At 26.7% G+C, this 17,960-nt stretch overlaps 1 protein-coding gene across 1 annotated transcript; it reads right to left on the bottom strand.

Annotated features, from left to right (window-relative positions):
* Window positions 1–11,625: 11,625 nt before the first annotated feature.
* Window positions 11,626–12,478, bottom strand: BDBG_16989 (uncharacterized protein; the record flags this gene model as incomplete). Its single annotated transcript, XM_031724818.1, has 2 exons — window positions 11,626–11,700; window positions 12,077–12,478. Coding segments are annotated over 2 exons (476 nt in total), but the record flags the coding sequence as incomplete, so codon positions are not given.
* Window positions 12,479–17,960: the final 5,482 nt, after the last annotated feature.

The raw sequence follows: 17,960 nt of genomic DNA, 5'->3' as shown, positions 1-17,960 counted from the left end.
AACTGAGACAGGAATTAAATACTTAATAGACTTTCTATCAGAAACTCAAGCAGCTACAAGAAAATGACTAAATTCAGAATTATCTGAATATGAAGAGGAGGAAATCAATCAGATATAGTCTGTTAAAACAGCTATATACTATCTTTTAATAATTTGTTTTGTTACAGTCTTTCTTTATTTTATCTTTTCCTTTCAATTTCTTTCTGTCTATCTATTTAATGTGTCTATCTTTAAGACTGTGTTCTCCTTTCCTTTGTCATGATATTGTCAAATGGTTTCAAAGTATGAGATGATGTTAAAACACTGCAATTTGTAAACAGTTTTTGTATTCTAGGCTGGAATTTTCTGATTTTGCATATCTGAAATTGATGAATGTATAATAGTTAACTTTACAGATATAGGAAAAACCCTGAGAACTAAAAGTTCTCAGGTAGATGTCATAGTCTCTGACTGCATACATCTATAATTGAAGAATAATAATAATAATAATAATATAAGAAGACTGAGACTAATATCTCAATAGTTATTTTTAATCACAGTTATTAATATCTCTGTTATATAATTCTCAGTATGACTACTGATCAATGATTCAAATTCAATTAATGTCTCTTAATAAGTTCAGTTCTCATCAATGTAATAACATATAACTCTTATAAATATAAGATTATTTATACTAGTTCATGCATTTACTGTGAGAGATACTCTTCAATGATTCTTCAACTCTGATTCTAGATATTATATATTAACTTTGTAGTGTGTCTTAAGATTGAACTGAAGACAGAATTGATGTGAAATATGAAAATTTGAATTAAGTATTTGAAGAAGTGTTCAGAATTTGAGGTTTTCAATTAATTGAAGAGAAAGATTCAGAGATATATATATATAAAGTAATTATTCATGAAAGTTATCAGATAAGAGTTATGAAATCAGAGTACTAATACATGATTATTTTCACATGATTTTCTTCAAATTAGAAAGTTAGTGTTACTAAAAATCATTATCTGATAGAGTAACTTATCAGCTCAGTAGTAATTTTCTGATTATTTTTCTTTTATTATCTGCATTCTGATGACTTCAGATGTTAGAAAATTTCTTCAGAGTTATAATCAGTTTATAATGAATGTTTCTGAATGAAGTTGCAGTGATTGTAGCAGAGAGATGACTCTTCAGTAATCTGTAATACAATCTGTTAATAATTATTTCATAGTTCATCTCAGTGTTTGTGTTGAGTTTTTCATAAATTTCATGACCTGAAATCAGATGTGAAGAATGAAGTAATTATTCATTATAATTGAAAGAGAGTATTCTATATTGAATTATGAATAATATAAACTTTGTGATTTACAGTGATTTCTTAAAGAGTTTATGAATCTTCAATAGAAGTAAAAGAAGTGAAAGAAGTGAATTCAGAAGATATAATAATAATTTAAGAAAGATAATAATTTATTTTCAATAACTGATCACTGATGTGTGTAAGAAGAATTAATATAAGAGAAAATAATCTTCTTTCTTAGCTTAGTTATAATTTTAATACTAACTCAGATTGAATATTATCAATGTATAAAAGTAAATAAATAATCTTGATTAATCTCTGTCATATTTCTTGAAATATATTAATATTATGAAAGAGAGTATTACTAAATTATGTTATCAGATAATATTATTAAAAATATATTAATATTATAAATATCAATGTTGAAAAAATGTTGATACTTATACATTATAGTGACATGATAGTTGAATATATATATATATATTATTTCTGACATTGATAATTGATTACAACTTGTACAATAATTTTTGAAAACTCAAAATTAATTTCAATTATTAACTAATAGTTACAAACTTATAACTAACTAATATAAAAAGTAAAAAACTTTTTCTACTTATTATCTTTCTTCTCTTTCTCATTCTTCTTATCATTCTTCATAATTCATTTCTTATTCTCATTCTTCTTCTTCTTCTTCTCATCTGAGATGATAATCATCTCAAAATCTCTCTCTGCTATCTTCTCAGAGAAGAGTTTTCACTGCTTTCTCTCAGTCAGATTAATCTGTATCTTAAAATTCTGCATTTTCTGATCTACTATCTCGGGTTTCATCTCAGTGATAAGCAGATTGACATGCTCAGAGAGTAGAGCTGTCTTCTTAATATTCTGAACCATGAAGTGCATTTAAGATCTGAATAAGATCTTAATTCTCTTCTTCTCTGTCAGCTTCTGCTAATCAATTAGAGAATAGAAGTATTATTAAAAATCATTATCTTTTAATAAAAAACTTATCAGTTTTAACTTCTTTATCTCTTACTTCAATACCTTCTCAATCTTCTTCTGCTGTTACTTATTTACAGTAACACTCTTCTTCTCTCTCTCTCTCTTTATCTTGATCTCAAATCATTCTCAGAACTTCTTCTGGTTTTATCACTACTGTATAAGACTCTTCACTGTCTTCTTTTTCAATCTCTCACAGATAACATCATTTACATTATTTCTATACTTAGTTCAGTCTAAATCTATCAGAAGTGTTACTTAAAATTATTATCATTCTACTCTTCTACAGAGTCTCTTTAAGATATTATAATATATCTTACAATCTGTCTCTCTGCACTTGAATACCTTCTTCTTCTCTCTCTTCAATCTGTGACAGTGCTCACGCGCCTTGATGATTCACAGAATCACAGAATATTTGAAGAGAAATGACATAATTAATTTTAATAAGTATTGAGAGAGAGTAAAGACAGAGAAGACAGCTAGCAATGATATAATAATAATAGTAATAATAATGATAATAATGATGATGATGATGATAATGATAATAATAATAATGATAATAATGATAAAAGAGAAAGTGCATCAGAATATATTATTAACTTATTAAATATAAAGAGATAAAGAAACTATTAACAGCTTTCAGAGATGTACAGAAACAGCTACAGTATTGCATAGTAATATTATCTTTATTTAATACATACACTATTGATATTCTTTGTATACATTTATTATATAATCTATATCAGAGATACATACAGAAAACAGATCTTTATTACTAGAAAGAATGATTGCAGTGATTCTCTGTTTTTATATTATAAAGATAAGTTATTCTCATTTCTTTCTTCTCTCTTTTCTCTTCTTCTTCAACTCATCACTAAGTTCAAGCTGATATGAAAACTATTAAAACACTCTTAGAAACTCTTAAATTAAAGAGTATAGACTAATCAAATTTTAAATACAGATGAATTAAATTATATTCAATAATACTAATTATTCATTTCTCTCTTAATAAAACAACAGTTGTGTCTTTCTCTCTCTCTCTCAAATGAAACATAGCCTGTGAAAAGCAAGTATTATATCAGACTATAATAATCAACACAGCTTCAGCATGTAGAGCTGTATACATGCAGCATGTACTGAACTGAGAGACTATATAAGTTGTAAACTGATAACAGTATCTCAGAGAGAGCTGTGTAATGTGAGAAAGCTGCAACTCTCAGTCACATACACAGAGAGTGAATTACTGTAGTAAGTATATATACATTGTATGAAAGTAACACTTTTTAATAACACTCAGTCTCTAATATTATGAAAATAGAGTCTCTCTGTGAGATCTGTTTTTATCAGAAGTTGAGAAATCTTATATTTCTCAAGATTATCTTCACATGTCTTGTCTGTGAAATCAATGAGAGAAATTATCAATTTCAGTGTTCTATTCTTAATATCATTTAAGTAGCAGCAGAGTTCACTCTGATCACACTTTTTAAGTGTATATTTTCTAATTATTCATATTTGTACAGATATATACTGATTATTTATTAGATAGTGTTAAGACAATAACTCATTGCAGCTGTGTTACTCTCACTGTGAGAGATACACAGTTAATAATGAATATTACAAAGACTCTGAGAAGTGACTATTTTAAGAGTGCTGCAGCTCTGTGATCTTGATTTTTTTTATTTTTATTTTTTATTTTTTTATTTTTCTTTCTCTTTTTTTTTTTATTTTTTATTGTGATTTTTTCTTGTTTTTGTTTTATTTTTTATTTTTTATTTTTTTTTATATTTTATATTTTTTTCATAATTAAAATTATATAAATTATAATCTGTGTTCAGAAAAGTAATGATATTTAATAACACTCTCTATTAAATTTTCAACAAATGAGTACTATGTTATGATATTACATAAGTGAGAAATGATTTCATAGTCTTATTTAATGCTATTCTCAATAATAAGATCAGAATGAAAATGTGACTAAGAATTCAAATATATTCTTTATCTGAGACTAGATTTTTATTTAAAAAGTGAATCTGAAACCTTTAATATTTGAAATAATATGATTTGAAATCAATGTAATGAATACAAATCATGATCAGAAGTAATGCTTTTAGACAATGTGACAACTGTAAAGTTTGATTCTGGTCTCAGACACGGTCACATGATCAGTCTACATATGTGAACAGATGAGATGTGAGAAAGAGAAGAGAAGTGATAAATCAGATTCAAAGAATACTACTCTCTATTTAGAAGAATAAAAGAGAGATGACTATCACTACAGTTGTATAATAATAACAGAAAATCAGAAGTCATATTATAATATAAAGATATAACAATATAATAATAGATATTATATAATTAATAAGAAATCACTGAAATGAATATCTTCTCTAGTTAATATGAACATTCTTCTCTGCTATCTGAACTGAAAGATATGCAGAACCTCTCAGAGAATTTACTTAAAGTAGTAAGAAAAGCAGCTAAGACTGTTAAACTGAAATTAAAGCTCTGTACATGTACAAGAATTCTAAATAAAATTGAGACCTTGTGTATACAGTGACAGACTGAGGCAGAAGTTAAACAACAATTGACATTTACTGCAGATCAAGTATTCACTATGAAGAGCTTCACTGACATAATTATTATCATTAATAAGAATAGAGAAAACCAGGTTATAGATCTGCAGTGAGAGATTGAATATTTATATAAATAGATAATTACACTGAATCTGAAGATTTCATTACAATTATTCACAATCTCTTCAGAAGTATATATATCATTAAAGACTACTGCATAGAATGAGAATTTAAATATAAAATATATCAAGTCAGAAGATCTGCTGAAATTATCAAGCTTTAATAATAACTGAAAAAATAATGCTGCAATCAGTTGACTAAGTCAGATATAATTATATTATCAGATTGAATATAAACTTACAGATAGATAGTTAACAGAATTTTAACAAGTCTTAAGATCTGCTGTATTTCTACATAGAAAAGCAAAGTTATTATAAATAGCTGATGAAAAGATAAATCTCACAGACTTAGAATAATATTCATTCTCATATATATGAAATGAGTTTTTTAAATAAATCTTATATAACTTTGAGAAAGTGAATATATAAGATAAGTGTTATAAACACTTCACTGAGTGTAGATAAGTAAGTGATCTTATATCATACTTTACATACTTCAGCTTATACTATCTTGTATTGAATGAAGAGCTTTTAACATCTTTCTATTTACAGATCTTCATTCATGATCTTATATCTGAGTTGAGAGCAGAATGAAAATGCTTAATCTTATAATCAAATACAGTGAAGAAAGCATACAATATTCTTATTATATAAGAATAAGTAAGTTAATTACAACAGAAAATACTGCAATCAAGTATATCTTAAGTTCTTAATAGAGAATGAGTAATCAGACTTTTATAATATAAGTTATACATCTGAATGTGATGAATCTAGATCTGAATATTATTGTTAAAGTACTGAATTCTCTGAAAAAGAGATTCTCTAAGTGAAAATCTTAATATTATAAGTATTGAGCTTGCTTCAACTGCAGATACCAGAATCATGATGCAAAGAATTACACATAGTATGCATAGTCAAGAAAAGCAAGAGAGTTAAAAAACTAGCAGAATCAGTGAGCTTAGAGATACTCACTGATATTCTATGAAAAGTCTTCAATGTGAAAGAAATGCCTGCATTAGATAATCTACTAAACTCTGTGAATATAAAGAGAAAGCAGGCTTCTGACTGAGATACAGATAAGAATAAAGTGAACACTTATCTTAATATCTTAAGACCTGAAATATTAATGTATAAAGAGTACTTAAGTAAGAATTAAAAGATGACTGTAAAAGTATTAGCAGATACAGAAGCTTCTATATAATATATTAATAATTATATAATCTGAAGACTGAAAGAGATTCACTGAGTGAAGAATTCTCAATATATAAGATTATTTAATAACTGATATTTAATATTATCTGCAAGAGTAAGAGTTCTCTTATACTTCAGATAATAATCTTGTTATATTTAAGTGCAAGAGCTGCAGAACATGAAATATAATCTTATTCTCAGACTTAATTATTATTATTATTATTATTCTTTCATTATACTCAAGCGGAGCTTATGATGAGTCCTTGCGTGATGTTAAATACAGGTTAAGTGTTGATTATACAGGAGGAAATACAGGTGTTGAGACCACGCCAAGATAACAAGAACATAGGAAAATACAAAGAAGTAACAATTAGATACATGTGATAATAACTTCTCAGCTCAGAAACATAGAGTGATTCATTGAAGTGATTTGTACACCTCTGTATTTATTAGAAACCTGAGGTGCTTGAGTTCTGAATTTAATGTATTCCCTGCGGGTTTCGAACCCACGCGCCTTGGTTTCCCACGCCAAGGCGCTACCGGGTGGCCGTATTAACCATTCGGCCACCGGGGCTCTCAGACTTGATTAGTTTCAAAGGTTCAATCTGCAGATTCAATAATGTACATGTCATATATAGTTAACTGATAGAAAGAAAACAGTTCATATAATTCTATTAACTGATATAAGAAGAACATTTCATGTCTCTGATATAGAAGAGTTAAATCTGCTTATATATTAATAAGTAAAAAGAACAATTTACAAGATCTTATTTAAAAGCATTCTGTATATCATACAGAACTCAGAAGCAGAGAAAATCAAGATAAAAGATATATAGAAGAACAAGTGTATGAAAAAACTTCTGAAGAAGTATGAAAAGATCTTCTAAACAGATCTTTCACTAGAATTGCTGCTGAAACAAGAATTTATATATGAGATTAATACAGAGAATGTGAAACTAGTTAATCAGAATATATACTCTCTGTTATAAACATATCTCAAAGAACAGAAGTGTCAGATCACAGATCTTCTAGAACATAGTCTTATACAACTCTTATTAAGTATGTGAGACTTTTCAGTTCTATTCATAAAAAAGGCAGATGAGAAGTAACAGATATGTATTAATTATCAAGCACTTAATAAGCTTATAATCAAGAATGAATATTCACTGCTATGAATTTAATAACAGTTGAATACAGTCAGAAACATCTGATATCTATTAAAGATTAATCTTCTCTCAGAATATTAACAGATCTGTGTAGATAAACTGTTAATACTACAAACTATATTTAATACATAATGAGAGAAGTTCAAATTCCTGACAATATTATTCAGTCTAATGAATATACCTGTCATCTTTCAAATGATAATGAATACAATTCTTTATAAACAGAATAAAATCTCATATCTCATATATCTGAATGATATCTTAGTTTTCTTAAACTCATATAATAAACATCTAAAGTATCTTGATAAAGTGCTTACAACTCTGATAGAGTATAAGCTCTATATCAAATCAATCAAGTGTGTGTTTGAAATAGAAGAGTTGAAGTTTATGAGATATATAATAAGTAGTAACTGTATACATCTCATCTCAGAGAAATTGAATGTTATAGTGAATTAACTGCAGCTGAGAAATATACATTATATATAACAGTTTCTTGAGTTGATCTTATATTATCACAGATTCATCAAAGATTTCATATGAATAGCTGCATCACTCTCAGATCTCTTAAGAGAAGTAAATACTAATCTGCAGAAGAAGAAGTTTTGTTCAATTATCTGAAATACTGTATACAAAGAGACTTTTCTCACACTGAGAAAATGTGTGATAACATTCTCAGTGCTTATTTAATCAGATTATGATAAATCTTTCTAGACTGGCCGCTGAGATCATGAATTTCATGTTTGGTTCCATTTGATCTGATCTCATACATTTCTTAGCGTGAATCCCGCTGGGACTAGTCATTAAAAAAACATGTAAAGTGACTATATATCAGATCTTAAAATGAAACCATGACTTGAAAAAAATGAGAAAGTGATTTCATTTGATTTCATTTAGTCTTATTCTTGGCATAAAGTTACTATTTTTAGACATTTTAAGGTTTTTTTTAGACTATTTTTAATTTTTTAAAAAGTAATGCTTTTTGATAACACTTAAATGAGATTTAAAGTCACTTAAAGCAATAAAAATAATTTAAATTGAGAAGTGGAAATCATGGTTTCATTTGGAAAATGTGACAAGAGTAGACAGTAAGTTTCACTGAGACAGTATGAAACTACTATCTAATGTTAAAACTGTGTAATGAAATCAGTTGAATTAGTAATGAGACTATCAACATATCTGGTCCTGATCTCAGACACAGTTACACAGTCAGTCTAAATCTTTCTACATTGAGATGAACATATCTGAATGAGCTATTAGAGACACTTTTCTACAGATAGATAAGAATAGCAAGCTGCATCTGATAATGTATAATAATAGAAAACTATCAGATGCTGAGCTTAATTACTCAGTGTATAAAAAGAAATTGCTAGTAATTAAGCACACACTGATATTATGAAATAGATATATCAACAACAGATATATAATAATAATGATCACAGATCATGAAAGTCTTGTCTATCTACAATTAATAATGAAATCTTTCAAACACTTAGTATGTTAAATCTCAGAGTTTCAAGCATACAATCTTTATATGAAATATTAAAAGAGATCAGATACTGTAATATCTAATACAATCAGTCACAGATCTGATTTTATAAGTGAGAGTTCTGCAAATCAGATATAAGAGAAGTTTATATTAAATATACTGAGAAGATATAAGAAATCAGAATAAGTGAATGCAATAATCTCTTACTTAAAGAATGATAAGATATCAGATAACAAGCATCTTATAAAAGTAGTAGAAGAGATACTTTCAAACTTCAAGTTAAAGAAATTGAAAAATGATGTTATACTTTATTATGATCTAGAATATGTGAAAGCTCTCTATCTAGAATATTTATTTAAATATAACTTAATGACTTGCATACATAAGAAATTTAGTCACTTAGAAAGCTCTGAACTCATAAGTGTACTTGAACTGAGAGTATACTAGTTAAGTATGACTGAGAATATCCAGGTATATACTCACAAGTGCCTGAATTATCAGGTTATGAAAGAATCTAAGAAAGAATTGAAACATGAGAAAGTATAATATTAAATGAAATATATGATACAATTATTCAAATAATGAGAGATGAATCTCATAGATATACTGCTGTGAATGTCAAATGAAAATTATTGAATAATAACTGCTATTGACTACATCACTGACTAATCAGTTGTAAAAGTAGTTTCAGAAGTAATAGAGAAGATAATGACAAAGTTTCTATATAATAAGATCTATATTCACTATGAAATACTGTGTGAGATTCTAACTGATAATAGTGTGAATCTTATAGAAGAAGTAGTAAGGCATTTTATGAGTCAGTTACAGACAAGATATTGTAGAACAATGTCATATCATCACAGATAAATGAGAAGATGAAACACTTGAATAAAATCTTGAGTAACATGCTAATAAAATATCTAGTGAATAAGTCTACATAACTATAAGATGAATATCTCAGTCAGATACTATTAGTCACACAAATTCAGTAGCATGCAGTCTTTAAGTGTTTATTATTCTACCTGTTGTATAAGTTGCATTTACACATCTCAGAGAATGCTTCAGAAAAGATGAGAAAGAGAACAGCAGTTGTGAATACAACAGTTGCAAATGCAGCAGTTACAGTCATAGAACTAAGATTGAAAGAGATCAGTTATACATATATAAAAGCTAATAAGTTACTTCTGAATCAAGCAATTCAATTGAAAAGAATACAAGACTCACTAGTTAAGAAATCAAGTCTCAAGATGAGAACATGAGTTCTCATACATAATGAGAGTTCTGAGAAGTTTCAACCTAGATGATTTGAACTATATAAAATACTCAAATCACATTCTCTGAAAACATACACATTGAAGAAATCAGAGAAACAGATCTTATACAACTTAATAAATAATTTATATCTTATGAAGATAAAGATGTAAGATCTGAGTGAATTATAATTATCTACAGCACTATTATCAGTGTTGAAAAAGAAGAGACTTATAATTAAAAAGTCTCATGAAGTAAGAGAAATCATAGACACTTATGAATCAGATAATCTTATTTATTTCAATCTTTTCATAATTATAAGAAAAGAATAAGAAGAAATAAAGAAATCAGATAAATACTACACTTTAATAAGTAATAAGACTGTAGCTGATCATATAATAACACATCATAGATAGTGAATGCAACATAGTAAAGAGCAGTCTCAAAGCAGTAGACTTGTATATAAGTCAGATTACAGAAGAAAAAGAAATTCAGAGTTGAATTTGACTGTTTACATCAGTTTAATTACAGAGATGACAGAGAATGAAGCATCTGAAACATTTACAAACATATAAAATTAAGTTATCTCAATCTCTGAAAACACTCAGAGATCAGATAAGATTAGTTTCAATAAGTTATTCACTGTAGTGATCTGAGTAGGTGAAGAGAGACAGTATAATACATGAGACAGAATTATAAAAGATGAAAGCTGCTGAATCTAGTCATTGAACACTGTATTATATAGAGATCATATAAGAGTAGTGACTAGCAGACAAAGAAAAAAGTGTAAGAAAAGAAAAGAGATAATAAATTGATTATTAACTGTAAGAGTCAGCTGTAAAAAGACAAATATTATCATATATATCTCATTTATTTTCATATGTCACATGTTTAATCTATTTTTAACACCATGTCATCTGAAAAATATCAAAAACAAAGAAAATCTCAAAACTCAAGATTTATAAGAAATTAAAGAGCTGTAAGTTACTCTTATAACAATATTATATACATCTCTGATTTCTCTATCAGTCTGTATATAATATTAATATCATTTATCACAAGATTGTCTGAAATGCCAATATAGAAATATGTACATATGTGTGTAGAAAAATTGAAGAAGAGTGTAAGATCTGCAGAATTAGAAGTCAGAATAGAAGAGATAAAGACAGAAGAAATGAAAGAAGAAGAAGATGCAGAATCAGATAAACAACAGCAGAAGTCACTCAAAGTTAAACACTTATAACTCAGTGTATACACAATCTTCTCTGCAGAGAAGAAAGAGAAAGTACTGAGAGAAGCTTAAAAGTGAAAGAGAGTAGTCTCAGCAGTGTTATCATCTTTAATTAGAATGATCTCTGACACTGAAGCAATTAAGAATCATTATTAGTGTATAAAGAATTACAAAGTCAAAGATAAGAACAGTTATTAAATGAACACCTACTGATCTTAGAGTTGTACATGTAATTACAACACACACAAGACTTCTCAAAAAGAGAGAGAGGAATATAAGAGAATGCAGAAAGCAGAATACAGTATATGAACAGCTTATTCTTATAATAACATCTCAGACAAGGTATATAAGTCTTATGTCTGTGAATGTAAAAGAGTACAATATTCACATTTTCATTTCTGAAAACACAGATATCTTTCATCTGCATCACAAAGTCAGATAACAGACATCAGAGAATAGACTGATATGAATCTATCATTTCAAGAGAATTTATCACAGTAGATATACTCACAATATTGAATTTAATAGTTATGAAAAGTTTCTTAGTATCTGTGAATATCATGACTTTATGTATAATAAAACTTATAATGATTTCCTCTAAGAACAGGAAAATCAGTGTCAGAAAGAAAAGATGAAAAAGAAAAAGACTTATAATCTTAACACTGTTGAGAAGAAGAGTGATTCTTTGATATAAATAAATGATTATCTCATTACAAATATTTAAAATAAACATAATAATCAGTGTCTGTGACTGAGCTTCAGATAGTCATATCATACACAGTTTTCATACAATAAATTATTTTAGAGATTGATAAGAAGAGTAGAAGTGTATATACTGAGAAACATAATTCATTAAGTCTATACAACATCTTCTTAAAACAGAGAGAGCTGATAACAAAAGCAGAGACAGCAGAAGCAGAGAGAGCAGAAGTAGCAGAAGCAGAAGTAGTGAAAGTAAGAGTCACAGAAACAGGGATAGTAAGAGTGAAAGAATCAGACACAGAAACAGGTGTAGAAGATTGAGAAGAAGTAGCAGAGAAAGAAACAGAGAGAACAGAAGAAGATGCAGAAGACTCAGTCACACATAATATAGATAATTTCTCTGTTATCATATCTTTTAAGTTCTCAATCAACAATTCAACATTAAGGTCATGATTATCAGCAGATGTGAATCTGTCAATGTATGAAGATTCTATATAAATTAAAACAAATATATCAGTATCTGCATTCATGCAAAACAATCAGAAAACATGATCAGAAAACACAATCAGATACTCACTGAAAAAAGAAGATCAAGAGTGTATAAGAAGATGAAGAAGATATATCATTTATAGTAGTACATTCTGATAATTATTAGAAGATAAACAAGTTCTAATTATATTTCATAACATGTTACACTTACTGCTAATAAACTGTCTGATATGAGTACTACAAAAACACTTGTTATGAGAACAAGAGATCATTGCTAGAAATGCATACAATGTAATAGATAAACAAATAGAAAGTATTGAACAGAAAAAGAAGTAGAAATCTTGAATAAGATGATAATATACAATGATGATGATAATGAAGAAGATAATTGAAAAATGAAAAAAGTTAGTGAATAAGTAATATAATATAGTGAAAGTTTCTTTATGAGAATGTATACAGAATACTAGCTGAATCAGAGATAGACTACACTATCATGAACACTAGTGACACACTAATTCACATGAAGCTAGAGTGTATATTATAATCATGTGAGTGTAACTGAATCTGATGAGAAAGAATATAATTTAAAAGAATATACAATCACTGAATAATAATGCGGCTGCTTCTGAACACACTTATAAATATAAAGAGGCTCTAGCAGTCACTAATTAATTTAGATAATATATATAAGAAGCCAGCGTACGCCTGTAATTGTACGCTGGCTCAAGTGACCTTTGAATCACATTCAGTGCAGAATTTCTTATTGAGAACAAGAATCTCTGAAAATCAGCAGTAGAATCTTTTTTAAACATAATAATTCTATCTAAGAGAGATAAAAAGTGAGATAAATTCATTCTTCACAATATTTCAGTTGAAATTTTTGACTATGAAGAAGAAATACTACTTCTCAAAAATGAATTAGAAGAATATAACTCTATTTAACTGAGAAAAGAGTCTGTATGACTAAATTCAATTGAGTTCAGATAAAGCAGAAGAAATGCCTCTATTCTAGTATATATAAAAACACTTAAATAATCAAAAATCTCTGAAGTAAGAGTAACAGATTTAAAAATAAGAGTTCAAGAATACAAAGACTCAAGAATGAATCTCAAAGCTTAAACACAGTGTTTAAACTGTCAAAGATATGAACACTTTATAATCTCTTATTTTAGAGACTCAAAATGTACATTCTGTGCTAGAGATCATAAAACTAGTGAGTATAAATATGAAACATGCTTAAAAAGAGATGAAATATGTTAATATACTCTGCTTAAATACTCTAATTGCAAAGAAAAACATGCATCTAGCTCAAAAGAATGTATGTTTACTTCAAGAACTCAAAAGAACTGAAGAAAAGATGAAGCTCAAAGTCAATCTAGAACTGAAGAGAATAGTCAAGTCAGTAAACTTATAACTGTAAGCTTAAAAAGAAGAAACTCTTAACTATCTAAGTCTTCAAACTTCAATTCTTCAGCTAAATATAAACAGAATTTGAATTCTCAAACTTCTGTTAAGATTAGAGAATTGAGAAATGACTCTGATAATAAACTAGATATAATGCAAGCAGTTGAGATTTCTACTTTTTAAAATAGTTATAATTCACTATCTGATAATAGTGATTAGATTCTACTCTATCTCTACTCTCTTTTAATATAAATATACAATAAAAATAACAAAAAAAGTTTAAAAACTCTTCAAAAATCACATTTATTTAAAATAATGTGAATAGAAACTCAAATTGTATTTATTCTTATCTTCAAATTGCATTTGAATAAAAAGTTGATTTTATACTACTTCAGAAACTAAATTTTAATACTGAGTAAAAATACATCATTTCTCATTCAAGCTACTACTACTTTCTATCTCAAAAGTCTGAGATAAAGTCAAGAGTAGTGATCTATGAAGAAAAGAGATTAAGATATTAATTTAATCTAAGATTTAATATTATGTCTGACTCTGATATTCTGATGAGTGATATTATAGATAAAGAGAATGAGTTTAATACTATATAACTTATAAATATCTATAATAAAAAGTCATTGAAGAAAAATAATAATATCTGAATAATTAATAGAGAATTTCTGAACATAACTTCATTAAGAAACTCTATAATTATAGAAGATTTCAATGCATATCATCTCTGATGAAATTCAGAATGCAGAAGAGCAGTAAGAGTAGATAATCTGATTAAATAAATCTTTGAGTATTCAATAGATTTAGTTAATAAGTCTGATTAATAAACATTCTTTGGAAAAGATATGAAACAGAAATCTATTATAGATTTAATCTTTATATTATAAAATCTAATTGAAAAAGACTTGTAAACTGATTTATTGATTCAAATGAGACATCAGAATTAGATCATGAGATTATTCAATTTGATATTGAACTGAGTGAAAAATAATAAATGAGTGAAAACTCTCTTCTCTCTAATCAGTTTAACTTTAAAAAAGCTGATTCAAAAGCAGTTGAAGAAAGTATAAAACTGTTAAAATCTGAAAAGCAGAGTGAGCTATATTGAAATTCTGATCAAGATATCTCAAATGAAATACTTGAGAATAGAGTAAAGCTCATTACATCTATTATTTTAATAAGTATTAGAGATAATATTTCAAAGAGAAAGTCTTCTGAGTATTTTAAATCTTGATGAAATAAGAATATCATATCTAAAAGAAAATAATTAGCTACTGCTAGAAGAGATTGAGAGAATAATATAATATCTGATAAAGAGTTCAAAGCTGTCAGAAATGAATATTTTTCAGATATTAAAAGAGCTAAAACAGACTACTAAAACAAATTTCTTAAAGAAGCATAAGAAAAAGAAGTTTTTAAAGCTTTTAACTATACTAAAATAAGAAGTATAGTAAAACTTCCAGCCTTAAAATATAAGTTTCAGAATGAATTATATACAGCAAATTCTTTTGAAAAAAAATGTCAAGTTTTTATAAGAATTCTCTTTCAAAACTCATCAGATTCAGATTCAGAGAAAGAGAATATATCACTTTACAACTATATTAATAAAAATGACTGAGAATGATCTGAACTTACATAAGATGAATTAGAGTCAGCTATCTTCTCAAGTTCAATTAAAACTGCTACAGAGCCTGATTCAATCAATCACTTAATTATTCAAAATACATATTTCTACTTAAAGAATGAATATTTTAAGCTCTTTTTCAATCTCTTGAAAAATGAGTATTATTCTGAATACTGAAGAGAAGTCACTGAAGTAATTCTTACAAAATCTAATAGAAAAGCTTCAATTTTTAAGTTATATAGAGTAATATCTCTATTGAACTGTTTAAAAAAGGTTTTAGAAAAGATAATAGCTACTTAACTATCTTTTATAAGCTCTATTAATAATTCTCTTCTATTTAATGAATAAATGAGAGATAGAAAACAATACTCTGCAATTGACACTATTCTCTCAGTTATTTATAATATTTAAATAGTGAAGTATGAAGATCTGATCTCAACTGCAGTTTTTATTGATATAAAAGATGTATTTAATCATGTTTCAAAGTCAAAGTTAATTCAGATCTTGAAGATATTAAAACTGCTGCTTTTTCTAATAAAATGAGTTAACTGTTTTATATCTAAAAGAATTATATAACTATTCTTTGATGTAATAAAATAAGATAAGACTGAGATAAAAATAGAAGTACTATATGAATTTTCAATCTCACTCATTTTATTTATAATATACACTGCATATCTATTCAAGAATAGAGATATGAAAATAGTGAGATTTTCAAGTTATATGAATGATATTGATCTAGTCTACAGTTCAAAAACAATCAAAGAGAATTTAGAAGTAATTTAAAAAGTAGTAAAGAAAATCTTTGTTAGAGTAGATATTAATTAAATATAATTTAATATGAATAAAACTGAGTTAATTCATTTCTTTTCTAGATTCAATGAGAAAGAACTATACTTAACTCTTTTAAATAAAGATATTAAACTCAGTTTGAATGTTAAATGATTAGAAATTTGATTAAACTTCAAGTTGAATTTTAAATATCATATTCAACAAAGAACTATCAAGACAGAAAGACTATTAAATACAGAGAGAGATCTATTCTTTCAGACTATGAGATAGTTATATATAGTCTGTATTATCTCAGTAGCTGATTATAAAGTTCAAGTTTGATAAAATAATCAAGAAAATTTCACTGAACTCTTTCAAAGTCTGTAAAACAGAGCTTTAAGAAGAATTCTGAGAGTATTCAAATTATCTTCTATTAAAGTAATGAAAATTGAAGCTTCAATTCTCTCTTCTACTATTAAATTTGAAAAGATCTGTATGAACTATGCTCTGAGAGTTATAAAAATAAGCTTAAATTATATAATTAAAGAAAGAGTCTTCTCTTTATTTATATTAATTAACTTAGAAAATAAACTGAATTAAAATAGATTTCTTGATTGAAATGAAAATAATTCTTCAAAGAAAATACTCTCTCAACTATACAGACAATACTCACTGATTAAAAATTAATTTTCTTTATTAAATATTGAAAAAGTTAATTATGAGAAGATATCTCTCTGAAGAGAAAAGCTTGAATCTTTCATAGACTTGCAAATAAGTAAACTATCTAAAGAGAGAGAATATAAATAGTATTTGAAGAGAATCTCTATAATTAATATAAAAGACTCTATTCTGATTTATTCAGATGATTTCAAAAATGAGAATTTAAATAGATTAGATACAGACATTGCTTATACTGAAGATAATATTAATTTTATCTCAGATTTCTGAAATTTAAACTATTAATCTGAAGTCTTTGATGCTGAACTATTTATAATAGTGAAAGCTTTTAAACTCATTGAAATAAAATCTTATAAAAGAGAAAATTATTTGAAAGAGATATGAATATTCTCTGATAGTCAAGCTACTTTAAAAAGACTTAGAAATAGTTAGATTTATAATAATTAAATGAATCTAGAACTGATTTTAAACTCTGTTTTGAAAATTTAAAAGAGAAGAATATTAAAACTGATAATTCATCTACACTAAGTTTCTGCTTATATGAATATTCATGACAATGAATTGACTGATTCAGCTGTAAAAAAGAGTTCAGAATTAAGCAGATCTATTCAAAAAATAGTATTCTAATCTTTTATAAAGAGAAAGATAAAAGAATCTTGTCTAGATAAGTGAAATGAAAGCTGGCAGAAATAAAAGAAGAGTATACATTATTCAAGATTTGAAATAAAACTCAAGTGAAAATCTTATTTAATTAAATGTAAAAAGAAAATATTCTCATTTATAATTCAGCTAAAACTAGAACATGCTATTTCAAATCTTATATACAAAGATTTGATGATAGATTTGACTCAATAGAATGCTCATTCTGCAATGTAAATGAGAATTCTGAGTATATTATAATGCACTGTGCATTATATAATAGTCTCAGAGTCAGATTGAAAGAGAAGTATAATTTAAATTAATTAAATATAAGATTCTTATTCTTAACTGAGATAGA

This window comes from Blastomyces gilchristii, assembly GCF_000003855.2.
Source record: "Blastomyces gilchristii SLH14081 genomic scaffold supercont1.7, whole genome shotgun sequence".
NCBI lineage: Eukaryota > Fungi > Ascomycota > Eurotiomycetes > Onygenales > Ajellomycetaceae > Blastomyces > Blastomyces gilchristii.
Note: the sequence above shows the minus strand (reverse complement) of the source record. Positions and strands in the feature narration are given on the sequence as shown.